Here is a 24829-nt window from a genome sequence, read left to right as displayed (position 1 = left end):
ATTTCATTCCAATACAAGATAACTTTATTGCCTAGGGAGGTAGGTCATGTTGTTGTGGTCTTCAGTCCTGAGACTGGTTTGATGCAGCTCTTTATGCTACTCTATCCTGTGCACGCTTCTTCATCTCCCAGTACTTACTGCAACCTACCTCCTTCTGAATCTGCTTAGTATATTCATCTCTTGGTCTCCCTCTATGATTTTTACCCTCCACACTGCCCTCCAATGCTAAATTTGTGATCCCTTGATGCCTCAGAACATGTCCTACCAACCGGTCGCTTCTTCTTGTCAAGTTGTGCCACAAACTCCTCCCCAATTCAATTCAGTACTTTCTCATTAATTATGTGATCTACCCATCTGATCTTCAGCATTCTTCTGTAGCATCACATTTCGAAAGCTTCTATTCTCTTCTTGTCCAAACTATTTATCGTCCATGTTTCACTTCCATACATGGCTACACTCCATACAAATACTTTCAGAAACTACTTCCTGACACTTAAATCTATACTCGATGTTAACAAATTTCTCTTCTTCAGAAACGATGTCTTGCCATTGCCAGTCTACATTTTATATCCTCTCTACTTCGACCATCATCAGTTATTTTGCTCCCCAAATAGCAAAACTCCTTTACTACTTTAAGTGTCTCATTTCCTAATCTAATTCCCTCAGCATCACCCGACTTAATTCGACTACATTCCATTATCCTCGTTTTGCTTTTGTTGATGTTCATCTTATATCCTCCTTTCAAGACACTGTCCATTCCATACAACTGCTCTCCCAAGTCCTTTGCTGTCTCTGACAGAATTACAATGTCATCGGCGAACCTCAAAGTTTTTATTTCCTTTATTGCTTGCTCAATATACAGATTGAATAACATCGGGGAGAGGCTACAACCCTGTCTCACTCCCTTCCCAACCGCTGCTTCCCTTTCATGTCCCTCGACTCCTATAACTGCCATCTGGTTTCTGTACAAATTGTAAATAGCCTTTCTCTCCCTGTATTTTACCCCTGCTACCTTCAGAATTTGAAAGAGAGTATTCCAGTCAACATTGTCAAAAGCTTTCTCTAAGTCTACAAATGCTGGAAACGTAGGTTTGCCTTTCCTTAATCTTTCTTCTAAGATAAGTGGTAAGGTCAGTATTGCCTCACGTGTTCCAATATTTCTACGGAATCGAAACTGATCTTCCCCAAGGTTGGCCTTTACTAGTTTTTCCATTCGTCTGTAAAGACGTCCTTCTTTACAGATAGGTCATAGGGGTGGGTATATGGTTTGTTGAGGAATGCCCATAAACTTTGTGTTGTCTTCGGATCTCGGTTTTTTCTATTGCTTATAGTGACTGTGAAAGAAAAGAAACGAAAAACGAATGATTTGTCCGAGTCGCTAATCCTTGGCCACAAAGATGGCGAACCTACGTACAATTCTCTGTTACATGGTACAATGGAAGGCCAGTGACATGCTGCTAATCGCCTTGTGTTCACAGAGTGTCAATGCGGCATATAACGAGAGCGCTGGAGCGCATCAGAGCTCGTGGAGACGAGGGTCAGTCGACTGGAGAGCTAAGTGTGTTGGAGAAGCTTCTCATATCCAGCGACGACCCGCGCATCGCCATCGTCATGGCGCTGGACATGATGTTCGGCGGCATCGACACGGTAACACATTTATAGTTTTTTAAATACAGCCCACTGTTCACAGCATGAGTCCTCCAGCAATGGCTCTTAGGATCGCTTCCAGGCGGCTTTGAAAATCCTAGAACCAGACCCTCACTACCATCCAGTATGACCCTAGTGGCAGCACAATACCGTAGGTTTTCTGTAGTCAAAGCAACATCCCTACAAATCCTTCAATGCCATGCTCTGTTTTGTGGTAAATTATGGTAAGTTACTGTGAGACCAAACTGCTAAGGTCATCGGTCCCAGGGCTTACACATTACTTAATCTAACTTAAACTAACTTACACTATCGACAACATACACGCCCATGCCCCAGGGAGGACTCGAACCTCTGACGGGGGGAGCCGCGCGAACCGTGGCGGCTATCCCGCGCGGTGCATGCTTTTTACCTTGCCTTCTGCAGACACGTAAATTCCTCCACATGGGTCTTTTACCACATCGTCCAATGGTCAAATACCAACCATTTCGCCGGAAGGAGTGGCCGAACGGTTCTAAGCGCTACAGTCTGGAACCGCGCGACCGCTACGAGCGCAGGTTCGAATCCTGTCTCGGGCATGGATGTCTTTGATGTCCTTAGGTTAGCTAGGTGTAAGTAGTTCTAAGTTCTAGGGGACTGATGACCTCAGAAGTTAAGTCCCACAGTGCGCAGAACCATTTTTGAACCAACCGTTTCTCACCTATTATACTTTATTATTATTTTATTGTACGTATTATATATTTTTTATTTTTATATTTATTATATAGTATTATATTATACTGAGAGGTGGCTTGAGCCCCCTCTCATATTTCTATCTTACGATTCTCCTCTCTAATTGCATGCGGTGGAAAGTTGCTATTCCTTCACACGCGGACTTCCCACGCAGCGTCTCTCGTCACCCGGGTGGTCCGGTGACAGGCGGGCTCTGCTGATCTGGAAAGCTTTAAGCCGACGGGTGTGAGGAAGTCGAGTGAATGCTTTGCAGACACCGACATTGTCAAGAGGCACGCCCGCAGAGCCTGAAGTAGCGGCTGGGCTAGAGGTTCCGTTACTTCGCAGAAACTTAGCGAAAACACTTTCTGGCGGGCTACCAGCGAGGCGTGGGAATGACTTGTGTACCCAGGCAGCTGTGGCGGGAAAATTCCCGCACTTTCTGCAAAATAGTAACTGTGATTGGCTTGCTCAGGGCATAGCTCCGTGACGTAGCAAGATCGGCGCAGAAATTGGCGCCAAGAATCTCCATTGGTGGAATGGTAGCGTTCCGGCAATGGAGTGGAATTTTCCGCCGGTTTTCGAGTTGCTGATTGGAACGTTTAACCACGGCACTGTCGTGGGGGCGGGAATGTTCTGTGTTCGGTTTTTGTACGGGTGCTCTTGTAGGTAGTCGGCTCTCGCCTCTCGGTCGAGGACGTCGAAGCAACCAGCCAACAGCTCCGGTACGCCAGATCGTGTCCTGGCAGTCAAGAAGATAGTTTGGTAATGTATGTCCGCAGCACCGGCAGATAGGGATTTTCCTAGGTGATAATCAGAGCTCAGCAGAGCGCGCCTGTTCGTCTTTTTTCTAGCCTTGTTCTGTCATGGGTAGCAGCAATTAATGTTGGGTTGGCTATGTGTTTTCTCTAAGATTTGAGTTGGAAGGAATTGGCTGCACATACCACTTCGTCATAATCCTCGCAATCTAGTTTAGGGACAACTTCACATTCACAGCGTTTGTTTGAGTATCCAATTTGAGCCAATTTGATGTATTGTTTCATGTGTTTTTGTTTATTATTTTGTGTTTAGTCTTAATAAATCATATTGTTATTTTGGACAGAACTTTCATTCTGTTAATCGGTAGAGCAACCCCATCATTCCTCACTATGTTAATGAAACCTTCGTTTATTTAACTTATTTATCAAATTAAATTATTGCAGGTGCCAAACTCTCTTCTACTCCACTGGCAGGGTTGATTAGAGTCAGTTCGCGTATTTTTTTTATCCTTGTGCGACAGCAAAAGTTGGAGTTAGAATAGGGGGGGCTTAGAGCATCATGTACATATGTAAATTCTAGAAGAATTGAGTGTTAAAAACACTGCTAGCCCCGGCACCTCGCATAAAATGGCGACCCTTAGCCTCGGATCTTCCCTGTGAATCTTCTGATAAGCAAGTATTATTAGTAGTAGGGACACTCAGAATTTTTTTGCTTAATTTTTTTTATTGATTAATACCCAAGTTTTTTCTGGTAGTTCCGCGTTTAGTTTTAAGTAGCGGCGCATGATTACTGTTTTTGTTTTCAGTGTATATATTTTTTTTGGTCATTGTTTTTGTGTTCCTTTGATGGTGTGTCCGTATCATATCACACTTTGTTGGGTTTGTGTGCGGTTTCTGTACCACAACAAATCGTGCGTATAATTACAGCGTTGGAGTGGCGTTGTTGAAACTTTATGTCTATGTCTAAACATATATGGAGTAGATTAATTTTATTGTGCATTTTAGATAAATTTGTTTTTCATGAATGATAACGAGAAGTAAGGCACGACTATTATCGAGCGACGCTAAAACAAAAGAGGATAGCATAATGGATAAGGGGCAGTTTACCGACGGGAATAGGTTCGGAGATGAGATGGGCACATTTTTAGCAGGACAGGACGCCAGGGTCATTGATGAGGAAGGTGATTTGGACGCGATCTTAGAGCAGCGTTGCGGCCGTGATTATGATAGTGAGGTAGAGGATGAAACAGAGACAATTAATCGACGTGAGGAGAGCCTATCACTGTGTCTTCCTACCGTACTGCCGTGTTCATATGCGTGGGTCTGACTACAATCTCAACAGCGTACTGCAGATGCTCCAGCACTCCCTATTGCTGTTGCAACAACGTAGCAACAACACCCGACGTTTAGCCCTAAGTGATGTCAGTACTGTGGCCCCATCCCAAAAGCCCCCCTCCAATGCTCAAGACATGGAACCACGTGCATCAATGCATATGACTCAACATGCCAACCCCCTCAGAGAAACTAATGAATTTCTGAAGTGCTTCGAACATTTCTAACAATGTGATTTAGTGCCTCATTCTCAGCACAGTCGTGAACAGTGTGCAATGTGCACGCACAACTTAATGTCCCATGAACCTTGTTTTTTTTTATTTCTTTCTCTAGTGTTGTTTTTGTAATGTATGTGATACCTTGTATGTGTTTGTTTTACACTGTAATTCTTATTACAAATTACTGTATTGTTCTCCACACCATTTTTTTTGTATCTTGCATTTATTGTTGAATGTATGGAAACAGTGTGCCTGAAGTCCCCATAAACTGAAGCAGATACCACCACTGTCATTGTGAATGGACCATCAGTTCAGGGAACATTTTGTGAAGGTTATTCTTGCTGCAGGGAGACAGAATGAATCGGAGGTTGTAATTAGATTCTGAAAGCTCACAAAGAGATTGTTAACTTAAATAGTATCATGTGTGAGTGAGTTCAGGTTAGTTTAATGATTAAAATTGTTGTAACATCTTGGGCATTTAATTGCGGAGCACTCCAACTCTGATTGTAAAGAATAAATTGCTCCATATTTGGCTCACATGCCCGGGCCATAAATAGAGAGTGAATGTCTGTGTGAATCGGTGTTTGGAAGGGGCTCCCTGGGTATGGATGTGTGATGTGAGTGTTAGTGTTCCATATTAAGAAGGTGAAGTTGGCTACATCATAAATAATCCTCCCTCTAAGAGCTGCATTTTTCAGTTGCAGTTATTTTCTTTATAGAGTGCGGCATGTGCAGCCAGTTTGCGAGATTGTTCTTGGGCGATTGACTCACTACCTTGGTCCTAAGTGAGCCAACCGCTCACCAATTACAATCTAAAATGGCGTAGGGGCTATGAGAGGTGGCATGAGCCCCCTCTCATATTTCTATCTTACGATTCTCCTCTCTAATTGCATGCGGTGGAAAGTTGCTATTCCTTCACACGTGGACTTCCCACGCAGCGTCTCTCGTCACCCGGGTGGTCCGGTGACAGGCGGGCTCTGCTGATCTGGAAAGCTTTAAGCCGACGGGTGTGAGGAAGTCGAGTGAAAGCTTTGCAGACACCGACATTGTCAAGAGGCACGCCCGCAGAGCCTGAAGTAGCGGCTGGGCTAGAGGTTCCGTTACTTCGCAGAAACTTAGCGAAAACACTTTCTGGCGGGCTACCAGCGAGGCGTGGGAATGACTTGTGTACCCAGGCAGCTGTGGCGGGAAAATTCCCGCACTTTCTGCAAAATAGTAACTGTGATTGGCTTGCTCAGGGCATAGCTCCGTGACGTAGCAAGATCGGCGCAGAAATTGGCGCCAAGAATCTCCATTGGTGGAATGGTAGCGTTCCGGCAATGGAGTGGAATTTTCCGCCGGTTTTCGAGTTGCTGATTGGAACGTTTAACCACGGCACTGTCGTGGGGGCGGGAATGTTCTGTGTTCGGTTTTTGTACGGGTGCTCTTGTAGGTAGTCGGTTCTCGCCTCTCGGTCGAGGACGTCGAAGCAACCAGCCAACAGCTCCGGTACGCCAGATCGTGTCCTGGCAGTCAAGAAGACAGTTTGGTAATGTATGTCCGCAGCACCGGCAGATAGGGATTTTCCTAGGTGATAATCAGAGCTCAGCAGAGCGCGCCTGTTCGTCTTTTTTCTAGCCTTGTTCTGTCATGGGTAGCAGCAATTAAAGTTGGGTTGGCTATGTGTTTTCTCTAAGATTTGAGTTGGAAGGAATTGGCTGCACATACCACTTCGTCATAATCCTCGCAATCTAGTTTAGGGACAACTTCACATTCACAGCGTTTGTTTGAGTATCCAATTTGAGCCAATTTGATGTATTGTTTCATGTGTTTTTGTTTATTATTTTGTGTTTAGTCTTAATAAATCATATTGTTATTTTGGACAGAACTTTCATTCTGTTAATCGGTAGAGCAACCCCATCATTCCTCACTATGTTAATGAAACCTTCGTTTATTTAACTTATTTATCAAACTAAATTATTGCAGGTGCCAAACTCTCTTCTACTCCACTGGCAGGGTTGATTAGAGTCAGTTCGTGTATTTTTTTTATCCTTGTGCGACAGCAAAAGTTGGAGTTAGAATAGGGGGGGGCTTAGAGCATCATGTACATATGTAAATTCTAGAAGAATTGAGTGTTAAAAACACTGCTAGCCCCGGCACCTCGCAATACCCTTACTTATGTCCTACACTATCCAGGAAAGCATCTCCAACGGTGACATTACTTTCCCTCTATTTTCCAATCCTGATGTACTGAAACCGCTAAAGCGACACATTGAACCAACCCTAATTCTATAAACACACTATATTTTCATCCATATCACCTTCATCCGACTCCCACCTTCAACAGACATCCACAATTCTACACAATCTCCTTATTAATTTTTATTGCACTGGATGGTTTTGTAAATGAAACAACAAAATTATATTTTTAGTACTATTACTGAAAATCATTTTTCAATAATCTTAAAAAACGTATGTTAATATGTTTGACCTGTATAATTATGTAATTTCGATTTTATGTATTTTAAAAGTAACTCATTTGGAACTCACTAGATCCTTGTGTGCAGAGTGACGGTTAAGAATTTCAGTGTTAAGAAAAGGACGTCAGTCAAAGATATCAAATACCACAGGTATAGGAATTCATGACTAAGTTCATAGCAATCACATTTCCACCAATATTGGAACACAGGTCTGTTTAACATACCACCTGTCAACAAATAATGTGGATCCCAATGTGTCGGAGTCCAAACACTCTGAATTTATTGTTGTGTAAAGGATGAGCCAGGCAATAAGGGATTTTACTTTATTATATGAGCCTCCAAACGGTAACTTGATTTTACCATTGCGGCCAAGCCACGGCCGGCAGTTTTAGCTGCCTGTAGATTCTTTTGTCCCACGGTTTAGTAACAGGAAGTCAGCACCCAGGAAGGGCACCTTGGCCACGCGCCTCTGTCATGTGCTTACGAAATAACGCCGCCCCAGGCGTCGCTTAGCAGGCAACGCTCTGGAATGTTCCATGCCGTTCGCACGGCTTGCTCGGTCTTGACCAATCAGGGCGGAGGAAGCCGCGTGGTGCGTCGAATATACCCGGCCGCCCTTCGACGGGCCCACTCTCTTGTATTCTTGCTAACCCGCCAGTCGGATGGGCGCCATGTAGCAGTGAACATCTCCCGCTTCTCCCGGTGCTGCGGCGCCGTGGACTTAGTTTTGGCAGACAACCACTTCCGGTAGCTTCGGGAACAATGCTTCGCCAAATTCTAAGCTCTGGCTCACCCTCACCTCCCTAGGCCTATGTAGCCCCTTTCAACATGCTTTAGCCAATAAATGGCCTTTCTCTAAAAAAAATAACCCTAATCATTCCATAACGCCCACCGCCTGCCTATACTTCCGTCCTGTACAGTTGAAGTCTGGTTGTACATACCATGGCGTCACTCTGTTGGTAATGCAACGTTTGCTCAAGTTTGTATATTGAATGGTTTTAGGCAGCCTTACACAGAAGTGAAAAAAGTAGTGGAATACTTCCTAATATAGTGTTAGACTTCCTTTTGCCCGGCATAGAGCAGCAACTGGTCAGAAATACTGAAGCATGCCGTCTCTATAAAAGCCCACAATTGCAAAGGGGTTGCCGGTGCAAGATTTTGTGCACGAACTGACCTCTCTATTATGTCCCATAAATGTTCGATGGGATTCATGTTGGGCGATCTGAGTTGCCAAATGATTCGTTGGAACTGTCCAGAATGTTCTTCAAACCAGTCGTTAACAACTGGTGACATAACGGACGTATGTGGCTCGGTGACATGGCACATTATCATCCATAAAAAATCCATCGTTGTTTGCGAACATGAAGTACATGAATGGCTGCAAATGGTCTCCTTGTAGTCGCACATCCAGAGGAACCAGACCCAGTACCTTGTGTATGCAATACTACCGCCATGTGTATACGTGCATATCGCTATACTGGGTCTTTTGTCACTTCAGTGTAATCCGCAGGCATAAATAGGATGCAGTTCCGTTTAAAAAGCAGAAGATTTGTTAAGACGAAAATATAAAATCTGTGAAAAGTAGACGAAAGCTTCTGTGGTAGTTAAACAGCAGACAATAATAATATCTTGGGCGTGTACATAGCATACTGTGCACGTGGACAACATCGAACTCAGATTGTCACGTGACTTCGGTATAATACTGTTTCTTTACATTTTGCACTCAGACCGAAATGATACCCTCCGCCATGCACTGCACGTATTAGTAAAAGCAACAGTGAATAATTGTTGTTGCTATGTAAAAAACTGAAGTACATCAAAGGCGGAAAAGCTGCTTTCAAATGTAGTTACCACAAATACAGTTATTATAATAAGAGGTGCGTATCGTAGGGCTACTTTATGTGACTGTACGACCGGTTGAACGGACTGGATAGTATCTTGAAAAGTGAACAAACAAGGGTAAAGGAATGCAGCTGAAGTCAGGAACTGCGCTAGGAAGCGAATCGCTAAAGCTAGTTGATGAACTTTGCCATTTGGGCAGCTTAATAACTGATGACGACCGAAGTAAGCATGATATAGAATGCAATTGGCAATCGTAAGAAAGCATTTCTGAAAAGGAAAAACTTGTTAATACCAATTATAAGTGTCTGGAAGTCTTTACGGTAAGTATTTGTCTGGAATGTAGCAGTATGTGAAAGTACAACGTAGTCGACAAGCGGTGCATAGCATAGGAGAATTGAAGCGTTTCATATTTGGTGTTACAAAAGACAGGTGAAGATTAATTGAGTAGATCCGAAAACTAATGAAAAATTACTGCATCTAATTACGAGCACAACGTGACTATAAAAAGGGATATAGTGAAAGGACACATCTCGAAATATCAAGGAATAATTTACTTTGATACAGGAGGGAAATGGGAGTGGATGTACGTTGCAGTTTGAATGTGGTAGGGAAACTGGAAAATCTGAAAAGGGAAATAAAAAGACTCATTCTAGATATCGCATGAGTCGCAAATATTGAAATGTGAAAACAATAGCGCCCTTATTGCGCGCGATAGTTGCCGCAACAAACTGTCCGCTTCAAACTAATTTAGCTCGCCGAAAAATATACAAAAGTTGTCATCGCTAGATGAGAACAGGAATGTGCATACTACTACCAAACGAAAGCGTAAATAAGTTTATATTGGTTATTATTTCAAAACGTCATATAAAGTGCAGAAGAGTACAAGCTTCTAGCAGCGACGCTCGATGAAAAAGACCGAAGACTACTATAAATTTTCTTTTTCCACGAGGAAAACGGAACGCCACAGATTATAAAAATATTAAGGGGAAGTTAGCATTCTGCGATTGAATAGTGTCTCTAATATCGTTGAATTGCAATGTGTATACATGATAATATATTGAATAATACACTAAATAAATAAAAACATACGTTAAATGTGTTCCATATCGGAAACCACTCGTAATAGAGAATAAGTCCACATGACGTTCTACACTACTGGCCATTAAAATTGGTACACAAAGAAAAAATGCAGATGATAAACGAATATTCATTGGACAAATATATTATACTAGAATTGACATGTGATTACATTTTCACGCAATTTGCGTGCATAGATCCTGAGAAATCAGTACCCAGAACAACCACCTCTGACCATAATAACGGCCTTGATACGCCTGAGCATTGAGTGAAACAGAGCTCGGGTATCGTGTACAGGTAGAGCTGCCCATGCAGCTTCAACACGATACCACAGTTCATCAAGAGTAGTTACTGGCATATTGTGACGAGCCAGTTGTTCGGCCACTATTGACCAGACGTTTTCAATTGGTGAGAGATCTGGAGATTGTGCTGGCCAGGGCAGCAGTCGAACATTTTCTGTATCCAGAAAGGCCCGTACAGGACCTTCAACATGCGGTCGTTCATTATCCTGCTGAAATGTAGGGTTTCGCAGGGATCGAATGAAGGGTAGAGCCACGGGTCGTAACACATCTGAAATGTAACGTCCACTGTTCAAAGTGCCGTGAATGCGAACAAGAGGTGACAGAGACGTGTAACCAATGGCACACCATACCATCACGCCGGGTGATACGCCAGTATGGCGACGACGAATACACGCTTCCAATGTGCGTTCACCGCGATGTCGCCATACACGGATGCGACCATCATGATGCTGTTAACAGAACCTGGATTCATCCGAAAAAATGACGGTTTGCCATTCGTGCACCCAGGTTGTTGTTGAGTACACCATCGCAGGCGGTCCTGTCTGTGATGCAGCGTCAAGGGTAACTGCAGCCATGGTCTCCGAGCTGATAGTCCATGCTGCTGCAAACGTCGAACTGTTCGTGCATATGGTTGTTGTCTTGCAAACGTCCACATCTGTTGACTTTGGGATCGAGACGTGGCTGCACGATCCGTTACAGCCATGCGGGTAAGATGCCTGTCATCTCGACTGCTAGTGATACGAGGCCGTTGGGATCCAGCACGGCGTTCCGTATTACCCTCCTAAACCCACCGATTCCATATTCTGCCAACAGTCATTGGATCTCGACCAACGTGAGCAGCAATGTCGCGATACGATAAACCGCAATCGCGATAGCCTACGATTCGACCTTTATCAAAGTCGGAAACGTGATGGTACGCATTTCTCCTCCTTACACGAGGCATCACAACAACGTTTCACCAGGCAACACCGGTCAACTGCTGTTTGTGTATGAGAAATCGGTTGGAAACTTTCCTCATGTCAGTACGATGTAGGTGTCGCCACCGGCGCCAACCTTGTGTGAATGATCTGAAAAACTAATCATTTGCATATCACAGCATCTTCTTCCTGTCGGTTAAATTTCGCGTCTGTACCACGTCATCTTAGTGGTGTAACAATTTTATTGGCCAGTAGTGTACTTAAAATGATCGTTCCTGTTGTATCCATGAATATTGACTGTTCCTTCTGGGACACACTTATGTACCTGTCGTGTAAACGTCTGAGGCCTTTCCCTTGGTCAATATCGCTCCCTTTGCCACCCGCAACAGGAATATGATTACTATCTGCGACCGCGAGACAGGCACTAGTCCGCTGCCGGCAGTGGCGGGTTAAGGTTTGACAATGCCAGCCACTTTTGCTGGCGAAGCGACAGGAAAACTGTCAAACAAACATCAGCGGAAGAAACCGAGACGAGGGCGTAGCCAAATGAGACAGTCTAGAGGGTCCCGAACTCCCTCCCCCTTAAACGAAATTACGCACGATCTAGGTGTCGCCTAGTCAAATTAAGAGACATCAGGAGCAAGGGCGCTCATACCCGCGATAAAGGAGGGGCCGCCCCACCCCTCATATGTCTCATGGAATGCAAAACATTATAGTATACCTGGCTGTTTTTCTTCCAAGAAAATGATTCGTTAGGCGGGTTGTTACAGGGTCGGAACTAGAGTATTTGCCTGGCTACTTAAAAGTCACCATCGTCTTCCAGAATATTAAAAATACTTCACACTCCCAAGTACAGAACCCCCCCCCCCCCAACAAACTACTTTATGGGCGCCCTTGATAAGGGTGTGTAAGCACCGACATTTTGGGAAGGGATTAGAGTGGCATTCCTGTCTTTCTGACGTGCTTCGTGTAAATGCGGAAGTGTGAACCGTGGTGACGTTTTTACCAAATGCGTCCAAACAGGACCAATGTGTTGATCATTTGTTGTCTGCCGAAGGACAGACACTGGTAGGCATCCATCGGAGAATGAAGAATGTGTATTGGATAGTACCGAGTGATCAAAAGGTCAGTATACATTTGGAAACTTAATAAACCACGGAATAATGTAGATAGACAGGTAAAAATTGACACACATGCTTGGAATGACATGGGGTTTTATTATGACCGAAAAAGAACAAAGCTCACAAAATGTCCGACACATGGCGCTGGACAGCAAAGCTTCAGTGACTGCGCATGACAATCGTGTATAAAAGGAGCTATAATGAGAGAGAGAATCAGATGCGCCAGCAGTCGCAGCATGTTGACGTTACCTGAACAGGCGCTTTTAGTGAAGCTGTATTATCAGAATGGGGAATATGGTAGTTCAGCGTTACGATCCTATCGCTATAGGAAGGGGATTCGAATGGGTAAAGGTCCGTTGACAAATGCAGCTGTGGCGAGAATGATTTCGAAGTTCGAAGCCACGGGTTGTTTAGACGATAGACCCCCGTAGTGGCCGACCGAGCACAAGGCGTAATGCTGCTGAGACAGTTCAGGAAGAAATGGAGACTGTAGCGGGTTCGTCTATGCACGGGAAAGTCAGCGCTCGTGCAGTCGCACGTTGCACCGGCATTCCATACACTACTGTTTGGTTGGCACTTAGGCGTACCCTCCGATGCTATCCGTACAAAATCCATCGGCATCATGAACTGTTACCTGGCGATTTAGTGAAGCGGAGGGCATTTGTGGTGTGGGCGTTTCAAAAGATGGTGGAAGATGACGAAGCTCATTTCACGCTCCGATGGTCTGTCAATGCCAACAACTGCAGAATTTGGGCTACCGAAAATCCTAGAACTGTCGTGGAAACTCCATTGCACGACGAGAAAGTCACGGTATGGGTTGGATTTACCACATCTACAGTTATCGGGCCTTTTTTTTCGGGGAAATGCGTGATTCTGGTATTGTAGCTGCTACTGTGAAGGGTGAGAGGTACGCCGATATGTTACAGAATCGCATCATCCCCAGCCTGGCTGATAAACACCTGCTGGAACGTACGATGTTTATGCACGATGGTGCTCCACCCCATATTGTTAGACGCGTCAAAAATCTCTTGCGCGCGTCGTTTGGTGATGATCGTATGCTCAGCCGCCACTTTCGTCATGCTTGGCCTCCCAGGTCCCCAAACCTCAGTACGTGCCATTATTAGCTTTGGGGGTACCTGAAGTAGCACGTGTATCGTGATCGACCGACACCTCTAGGGATGCTGAAAGACAACATCCGACGCCAATGCCTCAGCATAACTCCGGACATGCTTTACAGTGCTGTTCACAACATTATTCCTCGATACAGCTATTGTTGAGGAATGATGGTGGACATATTGAGCATTTCCTGTAAAGAACATCATCTTTGCTTTGTCTTACTTTGTTGTGCTAATTATTGCTATTCTGATCAGATGAGGCGCCATCTGTCGGACATTTTCTGAACTTCTGCATTTTTCTGGTTCTAATAAAACCCCATGTCATTCCAAGCATGTGTGTCAATTTGTACCTCTCTATCTACATTATTCCGTGATTTATTAAGTTTTCAAATTTATACTGACTTTTTTATCACCCGGTATGTCTGTCGAAAATCACCGTTGAGGAATGAAAACTGTGACAAAGTGTGCTGCTGCCTAATGATAACATACGTCTCCATGTCAAAAATGTCGTAACGCAGAAGTTACGGCAGCTCAAGTGGGACACTCTCGAGCGCTCGCCCCATGGTCTTCATCTCTCCCCATGTGATTACCATGCGTCCGGTCCCTTAAAAAAGCCCTTGGAGGGTCGACGATTCCTGTACGACAGAATGTGCAGCAGGCAGTTAGGATTTCTTCACTTAGCAGAACACGGTGTTTTACCAGACAAATATTTTCAACCTGGTGCCTCGATAGGGGTGAGTGCCTCTATGCCTACGGCGATTTTGCCAGAGCGGCACATCAATTCTTGATCACGCGGCCTTCGAACGGAAGCTTTTTGATCGCCCCTTATATTTTGATTTTCAGTCGTACAGCTAAAAAAGGGATACGCACTGTCAGTAGTCAGCAAGGCAATTGATAGATTTAAACTATCATAATATCGATAGGACTATCGGTTGTCACCTATCCCCACTTTAACCAGGAACAACTAATGTACACTGGCAGCCTTTCTTGAGTTCAGTTGTTATGTTATCAGTTCAGTTCTTACTTGCAGTTGAATTTAATGTAAGCGCCGCTGTTTATTGTTTTGGTGCTCTTCTGATAGTTTCTAATTATGGATAAGTTTTTAATAAGAGAGAAGAGGAAAACGGATTTGTATTCGTCCTCTAGCGTTAAGCCAAATTAAAAATATCCAAGCACTATTATACTTGCCTAGTTATCTATGTATAGCAGTCGAGTGTTAGCAATGCAGTCGTTATTTGCAGACTGGTATAACATCTGGGTTGCAGTATTTCAGAATTTCACAAGACAGCGGAGCAACCTGAACATTACAAGTAACATTAAATTAAAATCAGTGCATAAAAAACATTTGGATTTACCTATCTCGCCCAAAACTCACGCTGATCAACAAAAATGTCGCCGGTGATGATTGCATTTTAAAAATTCTGCTCTAAATTCTATTGTAATTAGCTCAAATAGCAAAACATCGACCAATCTGGTCACCCAAGCAGTACTCAGTTATGAAAACCGTTTCAAATACGGAACGATGGGGAAGGGTTTGTGTGGAACGGAACAGTTATGTGATGACAGCACATTCTATAGTTCGTTCGCTTCTAACAGAATTCGTAGGAGAAGACTGCGCTTTGTATTCTCTCCCCCCGCCCCAACCTCGTCCGTCCAAAATCTATTCACGCTCATGTAATACTACAATAACTGAAGCCACGAATGCCATGCAAAATTAAATATTAAAATACGCATGATTCACGCACTGTCGAATAACGAAACATGCACAATTTAGCAAGCACCAGAATTTCATCTTTTGTTGTCACGCATTTTATTTTATTTGAAAACAATGTACAACAAACATTTTTTTCCAAATTCTCCACCAAACTGGATAGTCTGCGTCTTGAGGCGCTGAGCTAGCAGCCCCTAGATTTGGGAGCCGAAGCGGTTCGAATCAATCCGCTTGCAACCTTGAAAATGGTTTTCTTTAGTCCACATTTTCAATTTTAGTTTAGGCAAATGTCGGCATTGGTCACTTACTGTAGGCAACAGCCAATTCTTTCCGGATTCCTTTCTTTCCTGACACATTCTCTGACTCACTACTTAAATGAAAAGAACTGCAGACAAGACGACCCGAACGTGTCCCCGGAGACTCGCGGTACTAAAAGCCATATTTACATTGGAAGGCGGCTAACGGTCGTCCTTATGTACTGTCTATCTGTGCATAAAAATGGCTCACTTGTGGAACGGCGATACATCATGTCTCCAGGTTTTACCACAAGAACGATATTCTGCTGTGAAATGTGCAATTCGTAATATTCTTGGAACAGTGAGTCTACCCGGCACAAATGTAACGTATTTTCAAATAAACGTCATGTATTTTGTACACTGTAGAGGAATTTATTAGCATAAAAGACTGTGTATCCATTACGGATAAACAGAAACTCATTTATCGCATATTTTAGAAGTGTAGTTGAAATAATCTCGTAAATAAATATTAAGATCCAAAAACTGTAGCTCTAGATAAGTGTCTTCAGTTTCGTTTTGTAAATAAATTTGGTTGCTGTAGCTTCAAGTTGACTAATGAAATAATAACTCAAAAACGTTCTTGGTCACTTATGGAAACTGAAGAATTTTAATGAAATGAAAGATCCATTAATAAAATTTGAGACTGAATTGAGGAACTTAACGATGCTTTGAAGTGCTCAGATACGTTGTAAATTTAAATATGCTACAAGAGAAACATAACTATTTTCAAAAGAGACTTGAACCCGTTTAACTCTATTGAACTCTATGTTAAGATTCTTCTGCTCTGTTATACTGAACCTTATATTAAAAGACTGAGTTGTGTTCTGCTAGCAAAGAGGCGAGTTTTCATTCGTTTGGCAATAGGGTGAAGTTATCATACTGCAAAATACAGAAATATTTAGTTGAGCGTTGGGTATTCCTTTTGTATATCTATGTTGAGGATACATATTATACTATTTTAATAAAATATTTTCTTGCTTAATACTATTTGCAAGAAGGCCTCCCAAAACAGGTTAAAACAGATAAATAAATATCAAGAATAAATTTAAAACATGAGCCTATCTAAGCTCTTTAACAATTCGGAAACCCCGCCCCCATTTTGACAAAATCCTTGCTAAGTCCTTGCGTGAGACAGAAGCCAACAAGCAATGTTTCACTGTTATGTTAAACATCATTGTATTTTTTTATAACAGTTGTCACAAACAAGGAAAAAGTGCATAACTTGTCGCTACCAACGATGATTTTACCTTTACATACTATTGTTAGTATTGTTGTTGTCGTTGTGGTCTTCACTCCAAAGGGCTACTCTGCCCTGTGCGAGTCTCTTCATCTCCGAGTACCTAATGCAGTCTACATCCTTCTGAATCTGCTTAGTGTACTCATTCTCTTGGTCTCGCTCCATGATTTTTACCCGCCACGCTTCCCTTCTGTACAAAACTGGTGAGACCTTGATGCATAAGAATGTGTCCACCAACCGATCTCTTCTATTAGTCAGATTGTACCACAAATTTACATTCCCCCCAATTGTATTCAGTACATCCTCATTAGTTACGTGATCTATCGATCTAATTTTCAGCATTCTTCTGTAGCAAAACATTTCAAAAGCTTCTATTCTCTTCTTGACTAAACTGTTTATCGTCCATGTTTCACTTCCATACAGGGCTACACTTCACACAAATACTTTCAGGAAGGACTTTCTGACACTGAAATCTATACTCGATACTAATAAATTTCACTTTTTCAGGAAAACTTTGCTTGCCATTGCCAGTCTACATTTTATATCCTCCCTACATCGACCATCACCAGTTATTTTGCTTCCGAAGTAGCAAAACTCATTTACTACTTGATGTGTCTCATTTCCTAATCTAATCCTCTCAGCATCACCTGATTTAACTCGGCTACACTCCTTTATCCTCGTTTTGCTTTTGTTGATGTTCATCTTATATCCTCCTTTCAAGACACTATCCAATTCCTACAACTGCTCTTCCAAGCCTTTGCTGTCTCTGACAAAATTACAATGTCATTGACAAATCTCAAAGTCTTTATCTTTTCTCTCTGGACTTTAATTCCTATTCCAAATGTTTCTTTTATTTCCTTTACTGATTGCTCAATATACAGATTGAATAACATCGGTGGCAGGCTACAACCCCGTCTCACTTCCTTCTCTACCACTGCTTCCCTTTCGTGCCCCTCGACTCTTATAACTGCCATTTGGTTTCTGAACAAATTGTAAATAGCCTTTTGCTCCCTGTTTTTTTCCCCATCCACCTTTAGAATCTGAAAGAGAAAGCTTTGAACAATGTTGACTGGAATATTCTCTAAGTCTATTAATGCTATAAACGTAGTTTTGCCTTTTCTTAACCTATCTTCTATGTCAGTGTAGCCTCGGGTGTCCCTATATTTCTCCGGAATCCAAACTGATCTCCCCCAAGATCTTCTTCTATCAGTCTTTCCGTTCTTCTGTAAAGGATTCGTGTTTGTATTACGCAGCCGTGACTTATTAAACTGATAGTTTGGTAATTTTCACGCCTGTCAGCACCTGCTTCCTTTGGAATTGGGATTATTATGTTCTTCTTGAAGTCTGAGGGTATTTCACCTGACTCATACATCTTGCTCACTAGATGGAAGAGTTTTGTCATGGCTGGCTCTCCCAAGGTTACCAGTAGCTCTAACGGAATGAGGTCTACTCATAAGACCTTGTACCGACTTTTTCAGAGCTTTATCAAATACCTCAGGCAATATCATATCTCCCTTCTCATCCTCCTCTATGTGCTCTTCCATTTCCATAACATTGCTCGCAGGTGTATCTCCCTTGTATAGCCCCTCTACAAACTCATTCCACTTTTCTGCTTTCTGCTTTTCCATCTGAGCTCCATCTTTTCTCCAAAGATCTCTTTAATTTTCCTTCTACGTCCTTACATTTGTCTTCTAGCCATTCCTGCTTAGCCATTTTGCACCTCCTGTCGATCTCATTTTTTAGGCGTCTGTATTCTGTTTCGCCAGCTTCATTTATTGAATTTTTATATTTTCTACTTCCCACGATTGAGTTCAATGTGTCTTGTGTTACCCAAAGGATTTCTACTAGGCCATATTTTCTTACCCATTTAACACTCTGCTGCCTTCACTATTTTATCTATCAAAGCTACCCTTTATTCTTCTATTGTATTCCTTTCCCCTGTTCTTGTCAAACGTTCCCTAATGCTCCCTCAGAAACCCGCTACAACCTCTGGTTCGTTCAGTTTATCCAGGTCCCATCTCCTTAAATTCCTGCCTTTTTGCATTTTCTTCAGTTTTAAGCTGCAGTTCATAACAAATAAACTGTCATCAGAGTCCACATCTACCCCTGGAAATGTCTTACAGTTTAAAATCTGGGTCCTAAATCTCTGTCTTATCATTATATAATCAATCTGAAAACGTACGGTGTCTACAGGTCTCTTCCACGTGTATAACCTTCTGTCATGATTCTCAACCCAAGTCTTAGCTGTGATTAAATTATGCTCTGTACAAAATTCTACCAGCGGCTTGCTCTTTCATTCCACCCCCCATCCCCCCCCCCCCCCCGCCAATATTCTGCTACTACTTTTCATTCTATTCCTTTTTTTCCTACAATCCTACTATCGAATTCCAGTGCCCCATGACTATTAAATTTTCAGCTTCATTAACCATATGAATAATTTCATTTATCTCATCATACAGTTCCTCAATCTCCTTCCCATTTGCAGAGCTAGTTGGCAAATAATATTGTACTTTTTTGGTGGGTGTGGGCTTCCTGTCTATCTTGACTACAATAATGCTTTTACTATGCTGGCTTCTTATCCGCGTTCCTTTTTTTTTTTTGCTCATTTTTAAACCTACTCCTTCATTACCCTTTTTTGATTTTGTGTTTATAGCCCTGTGTTCACCTGAACAGAAGCCCTCTTCTTCGTGCCACCGAACTTCATTAATTCCCACTACATCCAACTTTAACCTATCCATTTACCTTTTTAAATTTTCTTATGTACCTGCCCGATTAAAGAATCTGACATTCCACGCTCCGACGCAGAGAACGTCAGTTTTCTTTCTCCTGATAACGACATCCTCCTGTGTAGTCCCGCCCGGAGATCAGAATGGAGGACTATTTTACTTCCGGAATATTTTACCCAAGTGGACGCCATGATAATTTAACCATGGAGTAGAGCTGCATACCCTCGGGCTGAATTCGGGTTGTAGCTTCCCTTTGTTTTCAGCCGTTCATAGTACCAACACAGCCGGCCGGAGTGGCCGTGCGGTTCTAGGCGCTACAGTCTGGAACCGCGAGACCGCTACGGTCTCAGGTTCGAATCCTGCCTCGGGCATGGATATGTGTGATGTCCTTAGGTTAGTTAAGTTTAAGTAGTTCTAAGTTATATGGGACTAATTACCTCAGAAGTTGAGTCCCGTAGTGCTCAGAGCCATTTGAGCCAGTACCAGCACAACAAGGCCGTTTTGGTTGATGTTACAAGACGAGATCAGTCAATCATCCAGACTGTTGCTCCTGCAACAGCTGAAAAGGCTCCTGTTCCCCTTCATGAACCTCACGTTTGTCTGGCCTGTCAACAGACACCCCTCTGTTGTGGTTGCACCTACGGTATGACTATCTGTATCACTGAGGCACAGAAGCCTCCCCACCAACGTCAAGGCCCATGGTTTAGATGGGGGGGGGTGTTGTTGATAATTAACGTCCATGTACACACATCAAAAGAAGTTTTGCATAACCACGGTTCCGCGAGTTTCGAAACCTGTACAGAAAATTGGAATAGATATCAACATAAACATTATTTTCACCCTTTTTGTTGCTCATGAAAACCACACATTGCATGTTGTACCACCATACGGCGAGACCTTCAGAGTTGGTGGTCCAGATTTCTGTACACACCGGTGCCTCTAATGTCTAATAACCAGTATTCGTCGTGGCATACTATCCACAAGTTCGTCAAGGCACTGTTGGTCCAGATTGTCCCTATTCTCAGCGGTGATTCGGCGTAGATCCCTCAGAGTGGTTGGTGGGTCACGTCGTCTACAAACAGCAAAAAAAAAAAAAAAAAAAAAGTTCAAGTGTGTGTGAAATCTTATGGAATTTAAGTGCTAAGGTCATCAGTCCCTAAGCTTACACACTAATTAACCTAAATCAGCCTAAGGACCAACACACACACCCATGCCCGAGGGAGGACTCGAACCTCCGCCGGGACCAGCCGCACAGACAATGACTGCAGCGCCTGAGACATCTCGGCTAATCCCGCGCGGCCTACAAACAGCCTTTTTCAATCCATCCCAGGCATGTTCGATAGGGTTCATGTCTGGAAAGCATGCTCACCCCTCTAGTCGAGCGATGTCGTTATCCTGGAGGAAGTCATTCCCAAGATGTGCACGATGGGGGCGCGAATTGTCGTCCATGAAGACGAATGCCTCACCAGTATGCTGCCGATATGATTGCACTATCGGGCGGAGGATGGCATTCACGTATCGTACAGCCGTTACGGCGCCTTCCATGACCACCAGCGGCGTACGTCGGTCCCCTATAATGGCACCCCAAAACAGCAGGGAACCTCCACCTTTCTGCACAAGCTGGACAGTGCGTCTAAGGCCTTCAGCCTGACCAGGTTGGCTTCAAACACGTCTCCGAGGATTGTCTGGTTGAAGGCATATGCGACACTCATCGTTGAAGAGAACGTGATGCCAATCCTGAGTGGTCCATTCGCCGTATTGTTGGGCCTATCTGTACCGCGCTGCATGGTGTCGTGGTTACAAAGATGGGCCTCATCGGGGACGTCGGGAGTGAAGTTGCGCATCATGCAGCCAATTGTGCACAGTTCGATTCGTAACACGACGTCCTGTGGCTGCGCGAAAAGCATTATTCAACATGGTGACGTTGATGTCAGGGTTCCTCTGAGCCATAATCCGTAGGTGGCCATCATCCACTGCAGTAGTAGTCCTTGGACGGCCTGAGTGAGGCATGTCATGGACAGTTTCTGTCTCTCTGTATCTCCTCCATGTCCGAACAACATCGCTTTGGTTCACTCCTAGACACCTGGACGCTTCCGTTGTTGAGACCCCTTCCTGGTACAAGGTAACAATGCGAATTCGATGGGTCTGTGGTATGACCGTCTAGGCATGGTTGAACTCCTGACAACACAAGCCGTGTACCTCCTTCCTGGTAGAATGACTGGAACTGATCAGCTTTCGGAACCCCTCCGTCTAATAGGCTCTGCTCATGCATGGTTGTTTACGTCTTTGGGAGGGTTTAGTGACATGTCTGAACAGTCAAAGGGTTCTGTGTCTGTTATAGAATATCCACAGTCAGCGTATATGTTCAGAAGTCCTGGGAACCCGGGTGATGCAAAACTTTTTTTGATGTGTTTATTTAAAGTCCACAAATTAGATAACAATATATAATAATACAAAATTAAATTTAATTACAATTTCTTTTGTTCTAAAACAGAGCCACACGTGAAAACATCATAATACGAAAAACATCAAATCACAGTCCCGACTCGTCACGTACCTTTCTCCAACATTCCTGTCGACCTCTCGATATTAAGAACCAGCTGACTGTGTTTCATCGTCGTGTGCTGGCCTCTCCTGACAAAAACGGAATTCATCCACGGAACGTCGGAATTTCTCATTCAAAAAAACGGTTCAAATGGCTCTGAGCACTATGGGACTTAACATCTGAGGTAATCAGAACTTAGAACTACTTAAACCTAACTAACTTAAGGACATCACGCACATCCATGCCCGAGGCAGGATTCGAACCTGCGACCGTAGCGGTCGCGCGGTTCCAGACTGAAGAGTCTAGAACCGCATGGCCACTGTGGCCGGCATTTCTCATTCTCTTTCAACTTCCTCACATTCAAATACTCCATTTACCAGCTTCCAGTTTGTATTTAATTTTGACAGTGCATGTCTGTGATAGTTATACCTTTGATCAAGGTATCAAGAGCGACAAATTTTCCAGTGTGCTGATAAATTCCTCCCAAGAGAGGATCCATGCGGTGACCGTAGCCACGTTGGTCTCTTGCAGACATGTCGGCATGGAGCCTGAAGACTTCAATCAAAAATGGCTCTGAGCACTAAGGGACTCAACTGCTGAGGTCATTAGTCCCCTAGAACTTAGAACTAGTTAAACCTAACTAACCTAAGGACATCACAAACGTCCATGCCCGAGGCAGGATTCGAACCTGCGACCGTAGCGGTCTTGCGGTTCCAGACTGCAGCGCCTTTAACCGCACGGCCACTTCGGCCGGCAGACTTCAATCGCAATGCAATTTCTGTGTTGTCTCATCAATGTGAGTGGGCGAGGGCTACAGTAAATTGACAGTGGTGCATCGGATACAAGCTACTGGACTGCCAGGTGATGTTCCATACAGTGACTGTAGCCGCAGCAATATCGCAGATGTGTACTGGCAGATGGACTCCGACAGCTTATTTGATGCTTATGCAACACTGTATCACCGTCCTAATGGTGAGACAACTCCTGAAGACGGCGTTTGTCTCCTGGAGAAATTTCGACATGGACCCTGTAGTTTTCAATCGCGATGCAACTTCTGTGTCACAATGTCAATGCCTGTGCGTGACTAACGAGCGAGGCGGTGCACTGGGGCAAGGAGGTTCAATGGTCCGTCGGGCCATCCAGGCGTAGCTTTTTGTGATTTCCCTAAAGCACTAATGACAAATGCCGGTTTCATTCTTTCGATAAAGAAATACCCGATTTCCTTCCTGACCCTACTCCTAATCCAAGCTTGTGTTCCACCTGTAATGACCTCGTCGTCGACGGGGTATTAAAGCACTATCTTCATTTATTTTTTCACTCTTACAACTTGTTCCTTTGCGCACAACTGCTTCTTAAAGGAGAGATATTAGGTTGGCTCTTAAGTTCGTAGTGTTTTTGTTTTGTATGTTGGTTTTCCGGTTGCTATGGGTTTATTCATCGATTGTAATTTTTATTGGTAATCACTCTTGGTATTTGAGTTTACATATTGTCATTTGATCATTGACAGTGAATGAAACTGTGAACGCTACAAAAATGCAGTGGCTAATGGACAAATAGGAACATTTCCGACGTATTCTTCTCTTTGAGTTTACTCAAGGGGTGACAGCAAAGGAAGTAGCCAGAAACATTTGCGCCGTGTATGGGTATAATGCCATTTGACAGAGCATGTCATGAAAATAGAGTTAGTGACTTTCCACGTTTCGGAAGACCGTCGGGGTTTGGTGAAGGTCGTTTAAGCGCATTAATCCACAATGAACCATGTCAATGTACTAGGGAACTGACAAATGTCGTGAACTGTGATCATACCACCACTGTGCGATGTTTGCATGCAGTGGAGGAGGTTCAGATATCGGGTGTATGGCTACCGCATGCTCTGAGCCAGAATCTCACAAATCAGTGGGTGGCCTTATGTGCAGCTTCGCTTGCTCGTCATAAATTGGCATGTGAACGACATCGACCATACCTATTCTGTATTGTTACTGGGGACGAGAAATGGTTTCTTTATACTGACGTAAGAAAAAGAAAGAAATGGTTGACCCGAAAGAAAGCAGTAACTCCCTGTACAAATACCTGCGCGCTACCACGAAAGACAATATTCTGCATCTGGTGGAACAGCGACGGTGTGGTGTATTACGATTTGCTTCCTCGAGGTGTAACAATCACAGCTCACATTTATTGGCAACAATTGAGTCGACTTGCAGGTCAGTCCAAGAACAACCACCAGGGAGAGTGCGTGAAGTGATGCTACTCCACGATAACACCCGCCCTCATTCTGCGAGAATGACAAAAAACACTATACGGGATTTAAGTTGGGAAGTCATTCCGCACCCACCTGACTCACCTGATATTGCGCCTTCAGGTTTTCACCTTTTCCGCGATCTACTGAACAACCTTCAAATAACTTTCCTTCCGGATGAAATGCACTCCGAAGATGGTACGACGAATTCTTGAACTCGAAACCTCGTGATTTCTACAGTCGTGGAATCGAACAGTTACCCCAGTGATGGCAGACAGCTGTAAATAGTGAAAGTATATACAGGATGATCCATTCATAGTGACTGGGCCAAATATCTCACGAAATAAGCGTCAAACGAAAAAACTACAAAGAACGAAACTCGTCTAGCTTGAAGAGGGAAACCAGATGGCGCTATGGTTGGCCCGCTAGATGGCGCTGCTATAGGTCAAACGGATATCAACTGCGTTTTTAAAAAATAGGAACCCCCATTTTTATTACATATTCGTGTAGTACGTAAAGAAATATGAATGTTTTTATTGGACCCCTTTTTTCGCTTTGTGATAGATGGCGCTGTAATAGTCA

General features: G+C 43.6%; 1 protein-coding gene across 1 annotated transcript in view; it reads left to right on the top strand.

Annotated features, from left to right (window-relative positions):
• LOC126188459 (probable cytochrome P450 301a1, mitochondrial) overlaps window positions 1–24829 on the top strand; it is a 150253-nt gene that overhangs the window by 58701 nt on the left and 66723 nt on the right. Inside the window, exon 7 of the mRNA XM_049930063.1 lies at window positions 1479–1647. Within this exon, the coding sequence (XP_049786020.1) occupies window positions 1479–1647 (169 nt within the window). The remainder of the gene's footprint in view (window positions 1–1478; window positions 1648–24829) is intronic.

Source organism: Schistocerca cancellata, chromosome 5 (assembly GCF_023864275.1).
Source record: "Schistocerca cancellata isolate TAMUIC-IGC-003103 chromosome 5, iqSchCanc2.1, whole genome shotgun sequence".
Taxonomy (NCBI): domain Eukaryota; kingdom Metazoa; phylum Arthropoda; class Insecta; order Orthoptera; family Acrididae; genus Schistocerca; species Schistocerca cancellata.
This window is presented reverse-complemented; position numbering and strand designations above follow the sequence as displayed.